The 19334-nt window shown below is 46.9% G+C and overlaps 3 protein-coding genes across 3 annotated transcripts; 1 reads left to right on the forward strand and 2 right to left on the reverse strand.

The window, feature by feature from the left end:
* Positions 1-7221: 7221 nt before the first annotated feature.
* On the reverse strand, positions 7222-9761 carry LOC128726163 (D-glucuronyl C5-epimerase B). Its single transcript, XM_053819954.1, has 4 exons — positions 9717-9761; positions 8926-9079; positions 7434-8855; positions 7222-7373 (listed from the first exon to the last, which is right to left on the reverse strand). Exons 1-4 carry the CDS (start codon positions 9759-9761, stop codon positions 7222-7224), a joined length of 1773 nt encoding a protein of 590 aa, XP_053675929.1.
* A 2302-nt stretch (positions 9762-12063) lies between these two features.
* Positions 12064-16420, forward strand: LOC128725506 (probable ATP-dependent RNA helicase DDX20). Its single transcript, XM_053819258.1, has 2 exons — positions 12064-12244; positions 12323-16420. Exons 1-2 carry the CDS (start codon positions 12064-12066, stop codon positions 15418-15420), a joined length of 3279 nt encoding a protein of 1092 aa, XP_053675233.1. The 3' UTR covers positions 15421-16420.
* Positions 16421-17363: 943 nt separating this feature from the next.
* Positions 17364-18867, reverse strand: LOC128726532 (post-GPI attachment to proteins factor 3). The gene is made up of 5 exons (XM_053820347.1): positions 18726-18867; positions 18507-18664; positions 17779-18193; positions 17509-17713; positions 17364-17442 (listed from the first exon to the last, which is right to left on the reverse strand). The coding sequence occupies exons 1-5, from the start codon at positions 18865-18867 to the stop codon at positions 17364-17366; spliced, it is 999 nt and encodes a 332-aa protein (XP_053676322.1).
* Positions 18868-19334: the final 467 nt, after the last annotated feature.

Below are 19334 nucleotides of genomic sequence, written 5' to 3' on the forward strand. Positions count from 1 at the left end.
TTTAATTAAATGAGCAATCAAAAGAAGCTTGCAACCATATTTCACCGATCTGTACGATCGCGCCGTAAAAACGGATAATTAAAGTGATCACTTGCAACCTAACGGCATGGACAAAAAAGCGCTCGATAAAAGAAAGTATCGCGACTGCTGGAAACAAACGATTAACACACGACAAACCACGACCCAGCAGAAAAAGGACACACAATTTCTCTGAAGCCACCTGTGAACCGGTGCTGATCGTTAACGGCGTGTTAGCGACCACATTCTAACCGCTGTTATGTCCTGCCGGTTTTTCTTTTCTCTTTCTTCCATTCGAATCCCACCGGTGCTCGTTCGGGCCACACCGACCGGTCACTTAATTAGGTGTGTATATGCAAAATAATAAACATCGCTACATAATGAGTATATTATTGCACATTTTATGACGCTACGGCCCACACCCCATCGAGGGCCATCGGAATGGACGGCCATTTTTCATCGACCTCCGGAAAATTGGCCTCCCAGCGGGACACCAAACGGTCACCGATGCCGATGTTTGAGCCCACGCCAGACCCACCGACTATCGCCCATAATCTACACTTTATGCTCGTGCACCTTCGCTCGGGGCCTGGCTCTGCCGTGTGCCTTTTGTCCTGCCGTAGCTACCTGCCTGCCTCGCCTCGCGTAATGTTTATGATTTATGGAGCGCATAAAATGGGCGCTTATTCCATGCACAAACCGCGCCGAACCGCATGACAATTACGGATTCGTTTTGCGAATCCACCGACTCGGGTGTGTTCCCGTTTCAGACCGCCAGCAGCCGATTAGATTACGGGAGCTAAGTGCGAGTGAAATTCACTCCAACCTGACTGGACCTCCATGAGCTATGCTTTTTTGCGCCGAACGGATCCATCCAGATCCGGGCCCCATTGGGGGTTCGCAAATAATAATGCCAATAAACACCGAGCGCAAAATAAACGAAACCGAGACCCGGCGATGCCGGAAAGACTTTTCCCCACGATGGCCACCAGCAAGCGCGATCGAGAGCGATCGTTTTTCTGGCCCATTACCACGCGGGCGTCCGGGTGAAAAAAAAAAGCGAACGCAAAGCCCACGGAAAGGGTCGGATCATGGCGCGTGCGGTACCATCACGACCACCGATCGCCGATTTTGCTTCCTCGCGCGATTCTCTCCGCGGTCCAGTCCGCGGATCCGCTGGATCCCATTTTGCACGCGCATCTCGCGCGCATGATAAAACGGTAGCTAATTTATCGAGATTGATTTTACACGGCCCGGGCGAATATTATCCTCCCCAAAGCGTGGGGTGGAGCGATTATTTTCCCGCACCCCAGCCAATGGTGGGGGCCGGACCGATGCAAGATTTGTGATATTAGCGGGCATTAGTAGCGGCCCTGTACCTGCACGGCCCATTACACACGCGGAGTGGAACCCGGGCGAGGATTATTGCCTCCGGTGCTGTGTTTGCATAGAAGCGTGCGTGAAGGAAATGATTATTTTTAGCTGCAGGGCGAATAGGGGGAAAATGGCCGAAACGGCACCGTATCACCGGCGCTCCGGCGGGTTCGCTGGCACGTTTTGCGCTGCGGGAGCCGACGGCAATTGGGCCAATTTCCAGCCAAACGAACGATTAATTTAATTATGTTGTTTTTCTGTGCGGGGGCCTTGTGCGGTGGAGTTGCGATCGCTGGATGATGAAGAAGAAGTAGAAGCATAAAAACCACACGATGCCGAAGCTGTGATTTGTAAGCATGCGCCACCGTGCAAATTATGTTTCGCCGCAATTATGCTTTATGAATATAATTAAACGTTTATGGCGTGCGGGGAGGGATTTAATATCGTTGCGGTAAGCCCAATCTCTCACCCACTCGTGAGGTGGTTTTTGTTGAGCCGAATTAAGCTATTAGCTCTATTGTTTCAGTGTAGGTACGTGGAGAGTTCACTTGCGGCTGTAGAAAAAGAATAGATGGAAGTTTATAAAATCTGGATGTTGGTGGATTCTTTCACATTCTATAACCCGAATATGGGCCTCGCGCCGTTACTATAGCAACCAAACGGTGCCAGTGTTGCGGCTCACGTCACACAGCCTCCTTGATGGCACTTGTCAACACCATCCAAACCCACATGCGTACGCGAGTGCGTGAGATTTCGGACGCAAAGCTCACCCTCAGCAGGAGATTTCGTAACGCACGTGCGGAACGTCGATTTGAAATTCAAAGTCTCTCTCCTCCGCGCTAGCAGCCAACGCACGTGTCTTGAGCAACCGATTTGTATTCCAATCGAGGCCGCTTGGTGGGCTCGCATCCTACAGGTTGCCCACAGGTCCCGCGGCAAACACTTTCTCTTACGTCGATGATGCGAGAGTTCCCCCCCCATCATCAAAACCAGCGTTGACGCTTCATGCCCATGTACGTGCGCCTACGGGCTTGCCTGGAGGTTCATGTGGGCACCGAGAGATTTGACACGACCCATTGGTGGCTTGGATTTAGACGATGGTCTCTGCGAGGATGCGACACCACGGCACCATCGACTCCATCGAGCAGCGTCTGGTCTGTCAGCAAGCTTTGCCACGCGCACGCGCGTCCGTTCACTTGACTGGAGGCGCGCAAGTGTTCACACTCCGGTCGCGCCAGCGAAAGGGTTTCCTCGAAGGCATCATTAATCCCACCGCCAGCAGCTTGCACGGTCAACCTTGGCGGAAAGCTAATCAACACAAAAACCCCACGGGCCGGTACGCTAACCGTCGCGTTCGCGGCAAATGCAAATGCGAGTGCGCGTGCTTTTAAACCCGCAAAAAAGCCCACACTTGGCGCGTAATCGCCATTTCTATGCAAAACATGAGTGCAGTCGATTGCAGCAATCGTACCCACCGATGGTCGATAATTTATATCCCCCCCCCCCCCTCCCCCACATACACACACATTCTCCGCCCTTGGGATCGGGTTTTTCCGCTATCGCTGGCGCCTCCACCACCGGTGTGGCTTTCCTCTCCCTGCAGCAGGAAAGTACCCTCTAGGGCTGGAAGCGACGAGAAAAGAGCCCGAGATCCCGGTTGATGGATCTAGAGCACAACCAACGCGTCACCGAGCTGCTTTATCCTGCAATCTGCGCCAATCAAGCCGCCCCACGAGCGGGCAAGCAATCGCACCGCAATCGAACGCAAATAATTCCCGGGCAAAAATTATTATCGGTTGCGTTCCCGCGTGGCGTGCTGGCCGTCTTAAATCATCCCACCGGTCCCGGGCTGCTCAGCATAAAAGACGCATAAAAATTCAAATCAACCGTCCGACGGGGCGAAGATCGTTTCCCGGCACCGTACGATCGCGCTGTTGATGGCACCGGGGTGACGGTTGACAGCCCGGTTGTCCTTAGTTGTGCGATTGTTTGGCACCGACGCGCCTCGGTTCGACCCCAAACATGGCACCCTAAAAGTGTCTCCTTTCCGACACCGGGGACGAGAGGGTTTCTGTAATTTAAGCTATAAACAACGAGCGACCAAACCCCCACGGTATAAATCACAGCCGCGCTGTAGTTTGAAGAAGTTCTTCAATAATTTATACCAAAAAGCTCTCCTTTAAGAACGTACGTTCTGTTCCTCTATGGCGGATAGTTCGGATGGCAAGAATAAGTACGCTTAAAACACGTGAGGCATTCATTAATTTTGTGATCGTTTTATTTCTGATGCTGGTTATATTATATCGGGTTTTTTGCCGAGTGCAACATAACGTGGAGTTCAATGTTAATGCTGATGCCGGTAGCCTTTACATCGGTCGATATTATATATGGCTCAATAGTTTATACGTGTTCCGCTACAAGATCCTTCCCTATTTCTGTTACGCTCACTGTTTGCTCTCTATGATATGCTATTTATTATTGACATTTCCTTACAGCGTCCTACCGCGCTTGCCTACACCAGAGAAAGAGGGTGATCGCTTCATCGCTCGATAGTACGATGGAGCGCACGAAATGATACACATTAAAGCAAGTTTGTTAGCAAGTACGTGGAACTATTGTGGTCGTGTTTTGCACAGAAAGAAACCTAACGAATCAGAGAACACTCGGTGTGGCTAGTTTAAGATGTGATCATTCCCAATTCCTTCCCGTTCGACAGTAACGATGTACCTTCGTGTAATGTAGTGGAGTAGGGGAGCTAAACTTTTTGTGCGTTCATTGTGACAAAGAAACGAACCTTCTCCATACGGTTCCGTCCGCTGACGGTTGCGTTTGTAAAATTAAATTTCACAATAGTACCGCGAGCAGTCTCAAACCCCTAGATTTGTGATGATTATATTACTTGTAGTGGTATTCTTAAGTATTATACCGTGTGCTAGCATACAAAGTTGGTACTATCATCAGTATTCGCGGTGTGTTCTTGGATACGTTTTCATTTTCTTTGCCCTAGTCTTTTGCGTTCATTTTTATTCCCTCTTAACTACAATTAACTACAAATTTGTACACTCTTTTGCAAATTGTTTCCGATAGGTGTATTGAGTTCGACAGCACGTTTATGTTACGGTTAATTGTTGTAATAACATCCTACCGAACAGGTCTAGTCCGTTCTTCGCTAACTACCGATAACACTAGCATGTGCCATGTCTCACCGTAAAGAGGAAGATCCGGAGAGATAGAGAGACTTTATATAGACTACGAGATATAGTAGCGTTGCAGTATGTTGGTTTTGGTCGCTTTTCATACGGTAAACCAGTTGTGGTTGAGGTGAAGGAACCAAAATCGAAGACGAAACGGGCAAAACGGTTTTACGCAAAAGGTCCTTTCCTAACGGTTACATTGAGAGTTACACCTGGTTGTTGTATAATTTTCTATGACGACAAAATTCTAGTACATTGCCGAAACGAAAGCAGAGTAAAAGTGTTCGTATAAAACTTGGTTTCTATTCCAACACGTGCAACACCGCTAAGCTAGGACTTTTGTTCAAGAATGCCATCAACCGCCCATCACAACACCGATGCCAGTTTTACTTTTCTTTTTACGTTATTGTCGAGAGTGTTATTTTCTTTGCTTATTCTTTTGTCATCTTATTACAAAACGTTCTAACAGCCTTCTTCCATGTCTACTCAGGTGTGAAGATATTATTGGATTACTAAGTACTTCTATCATTAGGATGCTACATGCTGCATGCGTTCTCTGTTTGCACAAACATTCGCGTTGAATTGCTATCCGTTATCCTGCCAGCATTCAGATATTCTATGTGCCCGTAATATGCTAGCTATCTTTGTTACAAATCCGCATGAATCGCAGTTAAACTGGAAGTAAATTTTAAAGCGGCTCTACTAAGAATGGATCGTGCGACGTTTTCATCTGGATCGTACTTTTTTTAAAGCAATCTAAATTAGCTGCATTGTCATATTTGAAACACTAACTACATGTAACGTCAGGAACGGGATTTTCTACACAGTGTTTATCGAATCAGGAACGAATTTATTTCTGAATGCGCGCAAACTCACTCGGTCTCTTCTAGATACAGTCTTATGGAATTGTGTTAAACTGTATATCATGCATTCTAAAGCAACGCCGCAAGAGTTGATTTTACGGACCGTTGCATTGTCCTTTCCGTTCGGTTCGATATTAAACAACGTTACATGAAGAGATATAAGAGACTCTAGTAGAAGGAACTGGTAACAGCAGGAAAAGAGAACTACGAAGCCAGCGACATAAGTATGTGCGAGCATTCCTCGTGCGCGCATCTCGCTGACACGATTTTGTGTGGTTTAAACCCACATCGCATTGTGTAGAAATAATAAAACTACAATGCCATGTAACTCAAGTCTTTGAATCGCGTTCTTAAAGCAATCTTAAAACAATAAATAAACAGATATATATAACAACAAGGTATAGCTAAGCCTGAATGGATGTACTTATCCTAATTAGAAAACATATGCTAAAGGAGTATACCAAACAAAGCAAAACCAAATTGAATCGAACAACTAAACCGTAAGGATGCTGGAGCAAACAGCTTCCAGCACATCGCGTATACAAAGGAAAGCGCTTTCGTGCGGAACCAACAGCATATGGTTGATTTGTTTGTGCATAATTTCTTGTATCGACGTCAACAGTAGTTGGGCTGTTTCGGTACTGTTTCCAATGTAAGCTCTCTAGGAATTGATTTACTGTAGGTATTTCAGCAACACCTATGCGTGAGTACTATTCCATTATACACTAGACAAATAATGTATTATTTGTGCACAGTCTGCCGTGAAATGGCTCCGACTCGTTCGTACAAAGTCGAGCAGATGTCGTTCCACGAACTATTTACGCTATTCCTTGCTACCGTAATTTCGAATTGAGCTTTGGCGATTGCTCCCCGTGATGATAGGATTGTTTTCAAGGCATTAAGATGAATGGTTCCGGAGCGTGCCGATAAAGTATTCTACAACCTTTGCGGGATTTTTTCCATCTATGGCAAATTGCAAAACAAAAACTAAAACAATACCCTACTCGTGTACCCTTTGGACAGGCAACAAAACTATGGCAAGGATGGTTGTGTACGATCAACGATTCCAATACATTTGATACAGTATGTTAATGCTACGATGATATTTGGATTTCAATTTCCTTTTACAACCTTTCCCATGTCGGCTTCTTCTGTAATACGAATCCCACACATCATATCCCTGTATGGTGCGTCTTATCTCTGCTACTGATTATTGTGAGCGTGGGCCATACGGTTCCATAGTACAAAAGGTGAAAGCGTCTAACAAATGTTTCGCGAATGTGCGAAACGGGATCCGTTCGGGTGCGGATATGCAATCTTTTTCTCTACGATAAACGCTACGCGTTCTAGCCAGGAAAGTTGGAGAGAACTCTATTCATATGTACATTTCCATTACACTCTAAAGGTACCAGTATCATATCACGAAAGCCTCGCATAATGCTACCATCGATGGCCTTGTTCCACTCGATCGCAAACGGTGGTAGGCTGCGTGTCTCTGTTTTTCTTCTCTCATTTCAACCTTCTTCTCTCTATGCTGCGCTTTTCATATTTTCCTGCTTTCCCACCGCACTCAAAGCGGTTTGTGATGATAGAGTAGAAAGTTGACCGGAAAATGGGCCTACGAAATCGGCCCCCCTCAGTACGGGTGAAGTGAGATAAATTTCGTTCGGTGTGTAAGGCATTTTAAATGGAAGTGGAGAAGACTGCAGGTCTACCAGGGCAACCAATGGCCGTTGGAGGCGATTTAAGGACTCTCCCATGGGACATTCACCTTAGTTGTGAGGGGCACGCTTGCCAACCATGTAATTTTTCCATCGTTCCGCCGTTTGCGATATCAGAGGGTCCGGATCAATGGTGGCCAGCAGCAGTAGCTGATTCACGTGCGTCGCGTGATAGTCCCATCGGGCTAGATTCGGTGCAATACCTGCCAGAGAGAGAACCGTTAAACCGGTGGTGGAAACAATCGAAAGAATCCTCTACATACCGAGTGTGAAGTGCCGAAGATCGTAACTCGTCCCGGAACCGGTATCATACAGAAGAAGCATCTTTTTTAAGCTCGCCATACCCTGCTCAAACAGCACCGCTGCTTCGTTCGATTGGTTTACAGGTGCAGTCGAGTTGAGATCATACAGCCCAAGCAGCGAGTATATGAACCCGTTCAGCACGAACGAATGTGGTGTCGTCGGGTATTCCTCGTACCAGGCGTACTTGCCAAGAAAGGTAGCTAAAACGCCACCCTGGTAGGACGGGATTCGAAACAGCTTTAATCCGTCCAACGCCGCTCGAAGGTAGCGCTTGTCACCCTTCGAATGAAAGTAAGCTCTCGCTAGCAAGGATATCGCATGGCCTTGCGCCATGGCCGAATACCAGCCACGTGACAGCTCACCGAAACCGGAACCAAGCTTCCGACGCACCGGTATCGGCCAACCACCCGTGCTTGGATCCTGGTGCCTAATCAGCCAATCGGCCGCATCATAAAAGTGGCTGATATGTTCGCTCGTCGAGAGCGTCAGATTATCGATACTGCCGTTGCCGAGGAGCGAAATCTCGATCACTTTCAACTCCGTCCGCCGCATCTTTCGCCGCTTGTCCGTGTTCGCGTACTGTGGCATGCCTTTCTGAAGATCGACGAAGAGATCGCGGGTCAGATGTTTCCACGTGCCGGTACTGTTCAACCCGATGCCATAGTATATGTTCTCGTCCTGCACACCAATTAGCAGATCCGCCAGTATGTAGTACACGTGGTACAGCTTCTGAGTCTCGCGGTTCTGCAGTGTGACACAAACTGTCGAGTTGGGTTTCAGCAGTACGTCGATGCTTAGCACCAGATCGAGCACGTGGTCCATCGGAAGCACCACGGCCGTATCGAAGGATTTGCCGGTGGAAAACGTAAGCACCGCTGTCGTTACCATCCGAGTTCGGTCGAACGTGCGGTTCATCGAGCTACCCTTCGGAACTATCCATCCCGCTAGCTCCCGTTCACCATCCTCCACCATCTTGCGGCGTGGTTCCGGTTCGGTCAGATTTTTGCTGTAATGCGACAACCCGAACTGGGCGATCTGCGTGGCGTAGAAGTAACCCTGACTTTCCCATTGCGTCGAAATCGGCACGCCATCGATTGCACTGATGCATTTGACGCGATCGCGCATCTCCACGTTGTAGTTCTCGAAGTACATGAAGATGCCGCGCGGATCGTATGCACCCTTCGGGTAGTTTACTTTCCCATAGCTGTGCGTCCAATCGAACCGCCTGCTCCCGTCAACGACGTTCAACGATCCGTACACGTCGAAATACTTCTGCAGGAAGGAGAACGGCAGGTATACCTCTTCACCTTCCTTGCGACACCCGATCGCATACTCTTGGTTGATGATGCAGTCGATTTCCTCGGTCTGCTCGAATGGATTTTCTACAAAAATACATACCATAACGTTTACTGTGATATCTGGCAATACGGTACACACATGCCGGATTCTTACCACTATCCCCATGATGCGGTGGCCACTTCGGTACGAGCCCTCGTCCAACGCCACAGTTTGCCCACAGCGCGAACGTTATAAGCGCAACCGTCACACAGAGGACGATCAACAGGAACTTCAAATTCAACCGCATAATTACAAGGAAAAATCTTGTCTGTGAATTGAAAGATAAGAACATCGTTATCAGCTACAGTGTATATTCCATCATCGAACCTTAAAGTTAACTATGCGAAAAGGAAATCGGATTCACAGTGGATCAAATTTAGCACGTTCATTGTCAAAAGTGATTCAAAAACTGTCATAGAATTGCGGAAACCCCACGGAACCAATGCGTTATATGCTAGATTGGGTCCGTTTATCATACTTCTCAGAATCATTACTATGAATAACCCGTCCTTCCCCACAAGCGGTTCTTCTCGTTGGATTTGCGTGACACCATCAATAATCATAAATCATAGACGGGGAACTGATCGATAGCCTAGCAGGCGGGTCTTTCGCTTTCCGATAGTAAGACGAAATCGTAGTAGCCCTGGTTGCTTCCTGGCCGCATCAATTGGAAGCAATGCAGCCTGTGATAAGACCTAAATGATTGAGATCTATGATGTGCAAAAATATACGTACACCGGCAGGGTAGAATATTTGATTGCAACTACGAAAATAATCTAAGTTCCGGTACACGGAGAAAATTGTGCCGGTTTGCCTGTAAAGTCTGTATGGTAAACTCACATGTGCTTACTGGGTATTTCGTGTAAAAACGATAATTATTTGGTATGGACTGCCAATAGTGTTACCTTTTGATCTGCGGATGCGCCAACACCGTTTTTTAACGCAGTCATCGATCTCAGAGGGAGTTTGTATCCTGGGTGCACTTCCGAATATGAACCAACTGTTCCTGCAGAGGTCTGCAGTAAAGTAAAAAAATACCAAGCAAATCCTGGCGCACCTTGTTTGCAAAACTTCCTCTGTCTAGCTCATCGTGGGCGAAAGTTTTTCACATTTTCGTACAGTTACACAGGAAAATAAGGATACTGTTTATCCGCGCCCATGGTAGGCTTTTCACGGGCAATTTTTTCCTTTTACTAATTTAGCTCCATTTCGCCCTCAAAAACGATTTGTTTTCATTCACTTGCGTGGGATGATATGACCATATGACGGGAATGGGGTAGAAAGAACTCCACCACTTACTTTATGCTCACTACCGATGGGACAGTGGCAATGTATGCTGCTGAACTTAACATTTCCCGTGGTTGTCTAGCACTTGATTTGCGAGCGGTGTAATTTTAAAACATTTTACTGCATTCACTTTTTGATCGATGGGTGCCATTGACGATTACCCCTGGCACGGCAGCAAAAGAACTTCATTCGCGTAGGAACCGGGTGTTACATTAGTTCTCCGAATAGCACCACTCCTTAATCGTTTAGCTGACGTACGTATTGCAACAAGGATCGGCACAATACGCAAAACTAATCGAAAATATTCGCAAAAAATCGTCCTGCGTTGTTTCGCGATTGTTTACGTCGTATGTGTATGTGTTTGTATTTTTTTTTCTTTTTTTAACTCACCACTAAATGACAGCTGACACAGACAGCCATGGTGAATATTACACGTGCTGTAAGTTTTTCGTGGTGAAATTAGGATCACTTTAAAATTCAATGTAAAATCTAAAAAATATGCCAACATGATACAAATCACTTTTACAGCAATCTTGAATTCTAGAAAAATGACAGTATTGCTTTTTACGGGGAAAAAAAATCAGTTTTAATGGAGTCAATTTGTGTATTGCTTTCATTCGGTGGTCTGAACCAACGAACAAACTTTGTGAATTTCATCGAACGGTTTAAAACAAATCAATTTTATGTAGATAATATATCATAATATGAGCTTTGAAATGCAGAAGCATACGTAAAGTGGATATGTTAAAGGATATTTGATCTAAGTTACTAGCTATGCACTCAGTACTGACTGACATGCGATTCAAATAGGCTAAACATGTGCATGAGTATTGAGATTTTTTCATTAGCTTTGAAATTGAACCTCGTTCTTGATAGAGCCTTGGTGCTAGAAAGTAGTTAATATTTAATGTCCTTATAAGCTTCTTATTAGTAGGAATAATGTCATCCTAATTTGAACCTACTTTTGCATTGCTAAGTTTGCAACATCACGTGTTTATAAAAACAATTCTATTAGAATCAAATTCTATCAGAACAAATGGAATCAAACTGTACATGTACACTCGTTAAGGAAGTAATTATTCTTAATGTTACTTTTAAGGATAATAAATCGAAAATAACGGCTCCATTCTGAATGACCCAAAAGTTTTAAATTAAGCTGCCAGGCAGACCCTTTCTGACAATCATCACGTCACATAGTGCGTATGTGTGAGAATTGTTTTGGATAGCATTGTTATTAGTGCAGAATTTAGTAAAAGTTTGGATTAATTATTAATTTATACCATTTTACTACATGCTGATTGCAAGTATAGCCCACTAGCTTCAAGATAGTCGTCGTACAATGTGCAATAGCTATTGTGCGGCCCGATTTGATTCCATCAGAAGTGACACAATTGCAACGATACCATTTGCCTAGGTTAGCTGCTGTGCTACAAATCGAGATTGTTTCTAAACTACTCTCGATCGTATGCCAGCACATCCGCTGGTGGATCTATTTGAGATACGTAATATCGAAAACAGTGAGTCATTTCCACAGTTCGCACCTGTCCGATTTTCGTGCATTTCGGGAGAAGGCGTGGTGTACACCCGGACAGTACAGTTGGCAACTGTGGGTTGAAAGTGGAGCACAATATTCAGGCGTAAATCCGTTGCAAACTCTCTTGAATAGATCTGCTTTCCTTGCCAAAAGTAAAGCTAGATGTAAACAAAGCGGAGATTATCGTGAAATCTGTTGCGTGTGCTGGTTATTCCGTGCAGCGGCGCACCTGCGTTTTTTCCCAGAAGGATTTCATCGGCATCGTGTAAACAATAACTCTGCCATCACGTCAACCCGCCAGTTGGCATTTATTTTACTCCCGTGAAGGGTTTTCCCCTTACCCTCGAAGGCGCACTGGATTCCAGTGAAAACAGCGAGATTCTTTCGTCAATCATCCAGTAGAAGTTCCCGAAATAACAGCAAGTTTCAAAATGGCTGGACACAGCCTGAGCGACGATAAAGTACGCACCGCCGACGTCATGGTGGATCGAAATATGCTATTCGACCGAATGTGTCTTTCCGATCCAGTGAAGCAGGCGCTAGCGCGTAACAACTTCATATACCCCTCCCCGATACAGACTCGAGCCATTCCGCTTGCCCGGTGTGATTTCGGTAATAAAAAAAATAACATCAACAATAATAACAGAAAAAATGCGTCATGCGTCTAACACCTTCTGTTTTTCTTCTCAGATCTGCTCGTGCAAGCGAAAGCTGGCACCGGAAAGACGCTCGTCTTCGCCATCACGATCGTCGAGTCGCATGATCCGGAGGTAGCTTTCCCACAGTCGCTCACGATCGTTCCAACCCGGGAGATTGCGGTACAGGTTGAAACCGTGCTGAATCGGATCGGTGCCGAGGTGGCCAATTTCAAGGCGCGTTCGTTTATTGGCGGTATGGAGATCAGCGTCGATCGGAAGAACCTACAGAACTGTTCGGCAGTAGTCGGTACGCCGGGACGAATATTGCACCTGATCAAGAGTAACGTGCTAAACACGTCCTACATCCGCACGCTGGTGATGGACGAGGCAGACACGCTGCTGCAGTCAAGCATGCGGGGTGATATCAATAAAATCGTAAGCGCCCTGCCCGAGAAGCGCCAAACGATCGTGTGCAGCGCGACGTTCTACAACAACCGCGATCGGGAGCTACTACAGTACATGAACGCAAAGTTCATAGGTGTAACGCCGAAGCGGGAAATTCCGCTGCTATTCGGTATCAAGCAGTTTGTCCGGGAGCTGCCGGCGGAACCCGACAACGTGAAGGATCTGTTGGCGAAAGTCGGCGTACTGAACGAGATCTTTCAGCAGATCAACTTCTCCCAGTGTGTGGTGTTTGCGAACACGATCGCCAAGGCGGAAACGTACTGTACTTACTTGAAGAAAGCGGGCTGGCCAGCCGAGGTGATCAACAGTGGCATGGAGCAGCGCATCCGCTTGAAGGCGATCGATGATTTCCGTGCGTTCCGAGCGCGTGTGCTCATTGCGACGAATCTGATCGCACGTGGTATCGACGTTGAGAGCGTTAATCTTGTTATCAACGCGGACGTACCGAAGGACAACGCCACCTACCTGCATCGGATAGGGCGGGCGGGGCGCTTCGGAACGAAGGGCATCGCCATCACACTCGTCTCGGGCGTAAAGGACATGGAACGGTTCCGACGCATTCTGCACGATATCGGTGGAAACGAGATGTTCGTGTTGAAGCTACCTCAGGGCCAGCTGGAGGATGTGTGGCAGTTCGAGCGCTATGGCGACAAGTACGAAAAGCTGTTTGCCTCGCAGATGATACAGGAGATCCGTGATAAGGATGCCGACCAACTTTTCCTAAAGGCGATGAAGATGATCGGTGAGCAGAGCAATGGCGGCGGTGCTGGAGAACCACCGCGGGCTAACAATAACGACGAGGTGAAGCTGGATGACAGTCTGGAGAAATCGACCTCGGACGAGGAAACGGTCGTCGAGGTGGATGCACCACGTGCCACGGAAACCCCAGAAGGCAGCGCGTCTAACGGAAAGCCCACAAACGGCCACGCAACTGAGCTGAATGGAAACGTGTCGCCAGGAAAGCACACTCTTACCTCTCAATCAACCTCGTCGGCAGTCGTCATGGATGGGCTGTCGATGTCGATGGAAAAACTAAGCCTCGATCGCAAACAACAGCCTAACGGTGATCGTGGCGAGAAGTCGAAACGGCTCGACTCATTGAACGGCAATCAAAAGAAAGCAAATGGCAACGAACGGCACATCGTGATGGATGAGGACGTCGAAGACGATGATAGTGACGATGGCGAAGGGGATGAAGATGATGATAATGCACCACGGCCAGGACCATCGCGGAATGGAATCGCAAAAACCGCCCCATTAGCGTCTGCGTTAAGGGGCAGCTTGTCGACTCCCGTTCCCGATGCCGACGGGACGCAACAGTTGCTGCTGCTGAACGGTGGCACCATCACGACCATCGTCACCACGAACGGAGGCGATGAATCGGATCACGAAAGCAGCTCTTCGCTCAGCACCAACGTCACAGAGAAGGTGGAAGTGGGCTCGGATTTCAACGCGCCCATGTCGCGGCTAAACCAGATCCCAGATCCACGGTTCCGGCAGATTGGTTCTGTTGATTGCTCAGATATCGATCACAGTTCAGACAGTGAGGTGAACGGCGGCGAATGTCCCCCGTTCGAGGCCAACAACGATGCGCTGTTTGCGAAGATCATGGAGCAGAAGGAGCTGGGAGTGGAACAGCAGGAACACCAAGTGCAGCTGCACTCGATCGATGGGTGCAGTCTGGAAGTGCACGATGATACTATTAGCGACTGGGGAACGACACGTAAGAGCATCGTACCGGACGTGGTTCCGTGTGGCAGTTCCCACGGTGCCTCACGTCTGCTCGGTGCTAACCGGGGAGCACTGGCCGAGGAGGTAGGCGAGGAAGAGGAAGAAATCGAACTGAACTCGAACACGTGTGGCTCGAACAGGGGATCGCTCTTCGAGGAGGAAGTGGAGGATGTCATTCAGGCGAACTTGCCGAACCGGATCCGCTTCCAGCAGCAGGATTCGCTCGAAGTAAACTCAAACACGGTTGGTTCAAACGTCGGATCGACGCCTGAACCGCCCGAGATGCTCGACCAGCAGGCGCTCCCGATCATCAATCCAAACGAAGCGGATCCGATCGGTCCGATTGGGCCGGAATGTGCATCCCACGACGTGGACGATATGATGGACGACGCGAGTTCGTACTCGTCGTACGACAGCGATGCGTCCAATTCGTCCTTCTTCGATGATGTCGACCGCGTGTCGGTTGCTTCGGCCAAATCCACGCCCAAAGAGAACGAACCGCTTGCGGTTGCCGACGCGATTATGGTGGTGGTCGCTACCGGCCAAACCGGAAGCCTGGAACAGATCGATCCCGTCACTTCGAACTCGGTTTCGGTGGCCGCTTCGCCGCATCTATTCGCTGCGCCGAGCATTCCCACACCGCCCATCATGGCCAGCACCATTATTCCTCCGGTTGGCGCTATTGGTGGCACTGTACCACCGGTGGCGCCTTCCGCCATGGACGAAGAGCGTTCGCCACGATCGCCCGCGTTTATGGCACGCATGGAAAACCTTTTGCCACCGTTTCTACCGACCGCTCCGATCCCGCCCGTCTGGAATGACGCTCAAGCTACGGCCCTTTACCACCGGACGTACGCCTTGTGGAGCAACCAGTACTGGAATCAACTGACGCAGATCAACGATTACGTGCAGTTTGCGAGCTACGTCCGGCGTAACGCGTACAGGAGTCCATAAAACGGATACAGTTCCCAGTTTGATCTACCCCTTACACATACCCAGTGAACCGGGGCATTGCTGGCAGCGAAATCTCCCACGATTCGCGCTGTACAGGATCAAGGGATAACACAGAAAAGTAAACCGATTCCTCTACTCCTACTGCTTTCCTGCGCTATTTAACACGTTAACAAACGAGCACTCGTAGCCCGATCTTAGATGCTGAGAAAAGGGATGTTCCGCGGATGCACCACGTCAGATGGGAAGAGGGCGGACAGGGCAAATCAAATTTGTGATCTGAATGTTGAACAAGCGAACACGTATTAAAAACACATACTAATTCTTGCTGCACGCCCTGCCGCGTAGCATATATATATACATATTGTAGCGAACAGCTTAGCTAGGTCAGAGGAGAGATCCAACTCCGGTGTCTAATCTACTAACCTTTTTTTTAAACAGGGATGGTAAGAAGAACAGAGCAAAATTGTGGCCCCAGTATGCGTCAATCGTTGGCCACTTATTATGTACTCGCATTCTTGGCGCTTTAACCAAGCAGGGAAGCAATCAAAATGGAAAGAATCTTACTTCTTAAGGACTGGCTCGAAGGAAAGGACGGCTTGTATATGTCGTATCAGTCTCTACGGCAGGGCTCTCGTATTTGCTTTTAACAAAGAACTATTCCATACCGGCGAATGTGGCCCGCGCGGTCACGATCAGTGGGTGGGTTGGTGTATGTGTGTGTGTGTGGAGTGGCAAAAGGATAGGCTAGCAGCTCGTAGATAGCTCCTCGCTGGAACTCGATTGGAAATGAGGCAGGAAAGGGGCTTCAAAAGCAGTCACAGGCCTATCGATGTTTCACTACGCTCTGCTATGTTAGTTTAAGGGTTTATATTAGCATTAATTTGATGTGTATTTTTCGTTCGTTTTCTGGATGCATTCGCTGTAAAGGAGAAATAATCATTATCGCATCTTACTACATGCAAAACAAAGTGCTGAAAAATAAACCAATGTATATCTAGTTCCAACGCAAAAGTGGTGTCATGTTTTTTTTCGTTCGAATGTTCCAAACCAAACGCAAAAGGGTTTGCCTTTTTGTGAATTAAAATTTGTATATTTGTTGTGGTCCTAGTCTAGTTTCACTTCACTACGATTCCGAAATGGTAAGAGTTTATTTGCTCCGTTATAATATAAGTACATCATATACGTGTACGCAAAACCTTACGATTAACTTTGGAATTCACACGAATACGATTTGCTTAGTGCACGAAGGATGCGGAAGGTAATAAAAAACCGACCCTCCTTAGGCCCAATGCGCGATTCCGCGTGCTACATTCACGCCATCGAACGAATGTTTAAAGTTGACTAGAATTCCGTGCTCACGCGGATAAATGGATAGTTCCAAAAAACGTGTTCGTCTGTCTGTTACGCCGCCAGCTGAACAATTGACTTATTTGTTACCGGATCACTATCTAACAGCTGGCTGCTGGTGCGCTGGTGCAGAAAGAATGAATTCCTTTCAGTTCCTTACGGTCTGTTCTATCGTAATTTGTTTGGCTCCAAACTCGCAACAGCTGAACGAAGTAGTTCATCACAAGGAAGTGTCTTAATGGGGTAATTTTTGGCATAACTGTTCATTGCGGTTCGCTAGGTTTAGTATGTCATTTGCATGCAGTTTGGACGTTACGTTGCTCAAGTCAAAAGAAAATTGTAGAACAATTAGTATACAAAAATCGGCGTTATTGCTTCGAGCCCAAATGCATAACTACAAAGTGGTGTGTTAGATATTGGCGTTTCGTAAATGCATTTTAATAGAAGAATCTCTTACGTAACGTAAGCTGCTCTTCCTTCTATGATTGCTATTTTGCAATAGTTGCCCGATGTTTCCGGTATTATTGTCTTTCGAGCGCGCGAGTTTCGACGCGTGATCCATTTACTCGCAACACGTGCGTTTCATTGCACGTGCCTTATAGCAACTTGCGATTCTCTTCATCTCCATAGTCTACTAGCTCTTTTCGCAACGTTTTACAGTCTTCGATGATAAAACTAAAACAATAATAAAAGCAGAATGAATAACGGTGCGAATAAAGTAGCAGCTTGAAGGTGGATTACCTATAAAACAGTATTGTAAGCGGTGCCGTTACCAGATGCCAAATCGAATGCGCATCGAACGTCCAGAAGATCGGTGGGAAGTCGTTTATTTCCAGCAGCAGAGACGATGTTGCCAGAACGATAAATATAAAGCACTTCCAAACGTATCGGCGCTTCTTGCGCTGCAGAAAACACCACAAAATCCATCCTAATGCTCCGCTCATTCCTGCAGCATTTGAAACGTATTGACATTGAGAGGCTACATAATTTAGCAAATATCCGCAAACTTACCGGTCACGATATTTGCTTTCATGTTGTACGAATAATCAAACCGCCCGACGCTAAGATACGAAAAGTGATTGATAAAGAACAACACGCACAAGAAGCTGAATGCAGCGCGCACCACGATCGACATGCGGTGTATCATGCGCATGACCATGCAGTGGAAGGAGGCGAGAACCATCGAGTAGGCAAATGCATAATCTAGCAGCTCGGTCACGGGAAAATCTCGCGTATGGAAAAAAGCAGACCAAACCCACGCGTTGAGACAGATGTAGGAAAATACGCGCCAAGTGCCGTACATCGGGCTGTCGGTGCGCACCTCTTGCTTAAACCGCTGCAGCATTTTGTAGTGCGTAATAAAGTTGGCTACGGAAAACAGCACGGATGCTGGTTCCTGCATACCGAGGAACCTCACGAATGGCCACTACAAACGGTAAAACAAAACGTGCATCGTTAATGGTGCCATGTGCTTACTTATTTTCTATTCCAGTGCTATTTGGAGGACATGGGCCTGTGGAAACTAGCAAATCTTTCCTTCAGCTATAATATACCCTGTTGGATTCCAGGATTCAGAATGGAATTGTCTAGCGCGAGATTGAACTAGAGAAAGCTCAACCGATCTTTTTAGCGCAAATCCTCGGTGATAGCAGAAGGATTTGAAATTTCCTACACCATCCCACGACACGTGGCGAAGCATCGCGCACATGTAAATATTTTGCATCATACCAAACCCTTACTTTTCCGTAGAATTGCGGCGTGGTCCAATTTCGATTGTGAAAAGCGTTCGTCGTCTTCCACATGCAGTCGTACCCGCACTCGTCGTAGCAGGTCCAAAGCAGCAGTTTATTGATGGTGTCATGCTTCCACTGTAGTTCCCGCTTATACGAAACCCCGGCTAGAATGGTGATGAAAAACATGAAGAAATCCATTTGCAGGATTCTACGACTAATGCTTACATTGCGTGCAGTTGTCCAAGGAGCAAAATTTCAGGCAATTTTGGTAGAACTGACTGCGGTCACCACCGGAAGCCATAATTAGCCGGAAAAAGTATATCAGCAGCAAAATCAAAACAAGCGCTATCACTCGGTAACGAATCATGGTGCTGAATGGATATCTTGCCCCAGCTGAAGCGAATTGATCGAAACAAACGCACTGGAACCAAACTTAAGATTACAGTGTCATGCTAGCAAAAGATTACGCAGCTAACCCGCCACACGCGTGCCAATAGTTTTGTTCTGATTTGTTTTGTTCTGATTTGTTTTGGCCTGGCCCCCGCTAGGTGCATATGCAAGCGAAATTGTCATTCAGATCGTTTGAAATCAAAACAAATAGCTTCTAATGCACTGGATGATGTTTTGGTTCCAATATAAGCATTTATAATCACATAAAATCAATAAAATAAACATCGATATGCAAAACGTAGCTAATCTTTAAAATCGAATGAAATAATCTGAGCTCCAATGTGCAAGCATGTTATAAACTACTACTACCCAACGGATGAGACATTTCTTCAAATATTTTTTTTGTAGTTTGATAATTTATTTGCTTATATATTTAGAGCTAGA

This window comes from Anopheles nili, chromosome 3 (assembly GCF_943737925.1).
Source record: "Anopheles nili chromosome 3, idAnoNiliSN_F5_01, whole genome shotgun sequence".
Lineage (NCBI taxonomy): Eukaryota > Metazoa > Arthropoda > Insecta > Diptera > Culicidae > Anopheles > Anopheles nili.